Genomic DNA, 5712 nt, shown 5'->3' with positions numbered 1-5712 from the left:
TGGGGAGTGAGGCCGATCTGGGCGCCGTCTTTGAATAACGCGAAACGCTGGGACTCCTGACCCTGTTCCTCGCTACCTTGGGCCAAGGATGACTTCAGAGCATGACGACAGCTGTGTCATTTGCCAGTGTCCATCCCGAGGCCACTCTCGTCAGGGACGACACATAGGAAGGGGGTCCTGGGAAATGTGTCTCCACCTTAGTGAAGCCGATACAATATTGAAACACCACAGGTACATATACCTGATGGCTGGCTGTCCCCAAAAAGAGTAGGAAGTTTTCCTCCTATTCCAGTGGCTTCAGCCACGTCCATATCATGAATGCCATAAACCTGTACTTTGCAGAAAATGTTCAGATGTAGAGAGAGGTGGCCACATTCTAATGCGGTCCACCCCAACTATGAAAAAATACAGCCAGAGGAGCACACACGATGATGCGCTTTAAACAGGTCAGTGTCGTGCACACAGTTAAATTTAGTGAGCACTAATTATATTGACTATGCTAACAATCTATGTCGCTATAGTACGAACATATTTCATGCATCAAGTCTTCATCTCACCTTTCTTACTAATCTACTCCAGAGAAAATGAACTCAGTATTAAGTGCAAGATCATTTCCAGGGCCCCTTTCAGCAATGTGTGGTTCTTTTCCCAGGGAGGGAGATTGATGGATCCTGTGTCATTGGCACAGGACACCAGCAGGGGGCAGAGGAGAGCATCCTCTGGGTAATGTAAACCTCCATCCATCCTCCCAGGGTGGAGACAGGCAGAGTGAAGAGCAGGTCATACCTCCCTTGAGAGCCCTGTGGTGTGAGGCCACGACCTGGAGATGCTGCTGCTGCTTCTGCTTCTGGGGCCCAGTAGGAGCTTATAGTCTGAGTGTCCTGGGCGCGTGTGCACGCGGGTTGTCACGAGTGAAGTGGTAGCCAGAGAGTGTGGACTGTTTTATGCTGATCGCAATGAGAGGGGACACCCATGCCCTGTGGAGGGAACGGTGAGGGGAGATGTCCCGAGCCAGAGGAGGTGGGGGCGTCTGGTCCTAGGGAGTCTGACAGGAAGAGGCACAGAGCAGCCAGGACTGGGAGCTGGGAGAAAGGAGAGGGGCCGAGGCTGTGAGCTGTGTGTCTGTGGTCGTGTATGACGGGGCCCGCGGGGCCCTCACCTCCCTGCCCTCTGTTTCAGCACGCCCCGGGCTTGGTGCGCTCGTCACTCAACAGCCCAGCACGGCCATCTGCAGGAGTGGAGCCTCTGTGGTCATCCAGTGCCATGCAGTGGACTTTCAGGCCACAACTGTATTTTGGTATCGTCAGTTCCCGCAACAGGGCCTCACACTGCTGGCGACTTCTAACCAGGGCTCCAGCGCCAAATACGAAGAAGGTTTCACGGAGGCCAAGTTTCCCATCAGTCCTCTAGACCTAAAATACTCCAACCTGACGGTGACGAGTGCTCAGCCTGCAGACAGCGGCCTCTACCTCTGTGGTGCTAGTTACACAGCGCTGGCCTGAGATCAGAGCCCCAGTCAAGAACCTCTGCACCAGCCTCCTCCTCCCCACCCACCCCGCACCCGGGGAGCCCTGTGGGGGGAGGCGTGGGGGGAGGGAAACCTCAGCTCCCCTGACTGAGACATCTGTGTGTGTGGTGGGGTGGGGAGGAGAGAGAGATGAGGGTGTCTGTGTGTGAAGTGTGGGGAAGCTGTGGCGTTGGACAATAGCAAAATATGAATGAGCTGAGCCGATAACGTGGCCACGTGACATGGAAAACGTCCAGGGATGAAAATTAGAACACCTGGCTTTTTCCTGACTCTGTGGTATGTTAATCATATGCTTTAGAGAAATCTACACATGATCCTCCAGGTAGATCTCAAAGCACTTCTAGAAAACACTGTGTCTTTTCTATAATGACCCTTGACACTGGGCTCTCCAGGTCCATTCGGCACCATCTTGTCACCATCCTCGGCCCTCGAGATAAACAGAGTCACGAGGCAGCCCGGCAGAGACGTCCCTCATGGAAGAATCCGACGATGTGCTGCATACGGTGTTTCGACGGATGCACAAATAGGGTCAGACTAGGTACAGAGGAGACTGTGCACCCTGTGTATCTAGGGACAGGGACCTTCGTAGAGAGGACGTTGGCTCCGCCGGCTCTCGAGCCAGGTGCCAAAGGTCAGAGAAGTCGGAGGGAGCACGTGAGAAAGACTTCAGACAACACGACGTCTCCACAAACGAGAAAGTTCTGTCAGAAGCCAGAAGATCGTAGTGAAGCAGTGAACGTAAGCCCTTCTGAACAATCTTTCCCAGGAAACGCCAAGCAATTCCATTGACCGCGAATCTCGTAGACCCAAGAAAAAATAAGCAGAGGATGGCGATCTGTTTTAACAGAAGAAACATCTAAGACCAGTAAGCAGATGAGGAGACAGTTAAGTTCCTTGGTGACCAGGAAAATGTGAAGCAAGACAGTGGGACGTAAGTTTGTGTCCATTTGATTAGCAGAATGTAAAGGCTGGAAGTACAAGCCGAGGGTGTGAATCCTCAGGGCGGGGAGCGTAAGTGACACAAACAATTTGGACACGGTTTGGCATGAGCTCCTACGGTCGGTCATTGCTCTGTCGCATGACCCAGCAATTCCACGAAATCAGGAGAGCTCTTGAATACGCTGATCAAGGACATCAGTGCAAAATGTCCTCAGCACCTGTCACAAAGCGAGACATGGAACCGAGCCATAGACGCACTGACAGGACAGCAAGGAGTCGACTGCGGTGGGTCCACATGGTGGAAAACTGTTCCTTCAGAATGGTCACTGCGTCCCGTGTCCAGCTTCATGTCACATGGAGCCTCTTGTCAGATTTCTTTCTTTCTCTCTTGATTTCTTTTTTCTTTTTTTTCTTTTTTTACTGTTTTCTTCATTCTTTTCCTCCAAGCTCCCTTCCTCCTTCCCTCCCTTTCTTTCCTTGTGAAGCTTCACATATGAGCCGTGTGCTACAATGAGGCTGGTACTTGGACCTTGATGCACGAGACCCACTAGCCTGGGAATCACCTGGGACGCCTTTGGTTAGAGTCATACAATTTTAAAGCTGCAGAGACGGGGCAATTCCGGAGGTCAGCCCGCTGTTTCAGAGACGAGGAAATGGGACGCCACGTAAAGGACAATAGTGAGCTGTGTCAATGCTGATTGCACTCCCGACCTGCATGTGGGTCTATGTTATGTTTCTGTCTAGTTTAGGGTCATTTCTCTGTGCATTTCTCTTTGCTCCTATGAGAATCTCAGCATTGTGCGAGTGAGAATATTGTCTTATTCGTGCTTTGACCCTTCAGTGGCCGCCCACAAATCACGCGCGGTCAGGAAGGACGCAGTTCCTTTCTGATTTGTTCCCTGCGTATCTAGTGCTTGTTCTGTGTTCACTTAAAAAAAATAAGGAAGCAGTGAGGGCTGTCTTTAGGGGTTTCACGGGGAGTTGACAGTGACAGGAACTGTGTGTGTCTGCGTGTGTGTGTGAGCTCGTTTGCGTGTGTGATCGTGTGCGTGCATATTGTGTCCGTATGTGTGTGTGTACACGCGTGTGACGACCCTGGGCAGGCCTGGCTCCCTGGGGTTACTCCTGATGCCTGGGGCCTGGCCCAGGAGGGCACTGAGCACCGAGAACTGGGCCTTGCTGACCGCTAGGTGGCGCTGCGGTCCTGCCCACACCCCTGAGGCGGGCAGAGGCCAGGACTCTTAGAAGGAATAAAGGGGACCCTGGGTCTCTAGGAGGGTGACGGGGCAACGTCTGCTGACATCTGTCCTTGTCACGGCTGGTGGTAGAGAGTGCTACTGGCACGTGGTGGGCAGAGGCCAGGGGCGCTGCTAAACATCCTGCAGAGCACAGGACAGCCCCACGACGAAGATCACCCGGTGCCATCGTCACGGGGGCCGAGGCTGAGACCCTCTGCGCTGGGAATTAAGTCATAAACTTTGTACCGACAGGGAAGGTGGCCCATAGACACTTCAAGGACAGTGACGTCATCCACCAGCTTCACGCTGTTCTTCACGCTGTGTCCTCTTTGCGCCTATGACATGTGACTTCTGATTCCCGAGCAGCCTCCTGGCCCCACGTGGCTCTGGCCCTGGACGGAGGGGCCACGGCAGGGAGCGGGGCTGCAGTTTGTCCCCCAGAGGACCCAGCAACAGGGTTCACTCCCAGCTCGTGTCCGTTTAAATGGTCCGCAGCTGGTTCTCGGGGAGACCTCAGTCAGTCCGCCCACGGCTGAGGTAACGAGGGACCCTGAGCACACGCTGGACATTCGAGTGAGCCTTGTGGTGAGTGAGGGCGTCCTGCATTATCGTGAAGGACACACAGGAGACCCGAGAAGGGAAAGCAGGCTGACGCTGAGAGGGGCCGAGGCGGGGACAAAGGGAGGAGGTGGCAGGCACGGGGCGGGGAGGGGGCCGCTGCTGGCACAAGGAGATGTCAGAGACACGCCCTTGGGGCAATGCGCCCGCCCCCACCCACTCAGACTGTCCCTGCACATCCCAGAGCAGGAGCTGAAGTGTATTTGGAAGTGGCCGGTGCATGACATGAGAAAGGAAGACACCTGTCAGAGGACAGCCTGAGCCTGGACAGTCATTCCAGGCTGTGACGTCACCGCCCAGTGCCTGTTGGGCTGCGGAGCACAGCGGCCTGGTTGTCCTTCCCCGAAGGCCAGGATCCTGGGCCAGAGTCTGCCCGTCGGCGCCTCCACCATGGGCTCCGGGCTCCTCTGCTGCGTGGCCCTCTGCCTCCTGGGAGCAGGTGAGTGAGGCGTCCAGGTGGCACGATGCGCTCTGGGTCTCTAAGCCTGGTCCCCTCACCTCCAGCAACAGGTGCCTCCTGGGACTTGTCTGAATCCTGCTCCTTTCCTTTCCAGGCCCCTTGGACACAGCAGTTTTCCAGACTCCAAAATACCTCGTCGCGCAGGTGGGAAATGCGAAGACCCTAAGATGTGAACAGAAGCTGAGCCATGATACTATGTACTGGTATAAGCAGGACGCCCAGCACAGGCTGCAGGCCATGTTCACCTACAATAATAAGGAACTCATTGGAAACGAGACAGTTCCAAGTCGTTTCTCCCCCAAATCTCCGGACAAAGCTCATTTGAATCTTCACGTGGACTCCTTGGAGCCAGGCGACTCTGCTGTGTACCTCTGTGCCAGCAGCCGTGACACAGCCCTGCAAAGTCACCGCCTCCCTGTGCACAAACCCCTTGCCGAGCCAGGAAGCTGTGGGGACAGCAGAGGTTCATGCCCCTGTGGGACCCCCGCCTGGAATGTCCGTCTGTAGGACAGCGCGCAGCACACCCAGCGGGCAGGTCTACATGCTGTGCACACAAAGTCTTACAAAATTCTAATTATCAGCTAAAGCTGGGGCTTCCAGTAAATTCACCAATGGACTTGGAACTCCACAGGCAAAAGGACCCTTCCCCATGCACTGAAGATCTTACCCAGTGAAGAAGCCGTTCCTTGCCTTTCTCTGCTGTACAGACTGGTGCATATTGGACGATATTATTCAAAATGCACTATTCGTTAAATATGTTTGATGAGCAAAAGCAGGGGAGAAGGTAAAATTTCTAAGCCCCAGAGGACACTGGGATGGTCCGTGAGTTCCCTGTTTAATAGATGTTTGGAGAAGCCTGAACGTTCATGGCCATAGGAAAACAGAGACCGGGCTGGGGGTGGGTTGAGGGGAGCTGCAGTCGAGGCAGC

At 54.4% G+C, this 5712-nt stretch overlaps 2 gene segments (V, D, J or C); both read left to right on the top strand.

The window, feature by feature from the left end:
- Positions 1-768: 768 nt before the first annotated feature.
- LOC120602852 (T cell receptor beta variable 20-1-like) lies at positions 769-2148 on the top strand. The segment is given in 2 exon segments: positions 769-857; positions 1180-2148. Coding segments are annotated over 2 exon segments (354 nt in total).
- A 2565-nt stretch (positions 2149-4713) lies between these two features.
- Positions 4714-5231, top strand: LOC120602801 (T cell receptor beta variable 3-1-like; the record flags this gene model as incomplete). The annotated part of the segment is given in 2 exon segments: positions 4714-4762; positions 4878-5231. Coding segments are annotated over 2 exon segments (403 nt in total), but the record flags the coding sequence as incomplete, so codon positions are not given.
- Between the last annotated feature and the right edge of the window lie 481 nt (positions 5232-5712).

Source organism: Pteropus medius, unplaced genomic scaffold (genome assembly GCF_902729225.1).
Source record: "Pteropus medius unplaced genomic scaffold, Ma_sr-lr_union100, whole genome shotgun sequence".
Taxonomy (NCBI): Eukaryota; Metazoa; Chordata; class Mammalia; order Chiroptera; family Pteropodidae; genus Pteropus; species Pteropus medius.
This window is presented reverse-complemented; position numbering and strand designations above follow the sequence as displayed.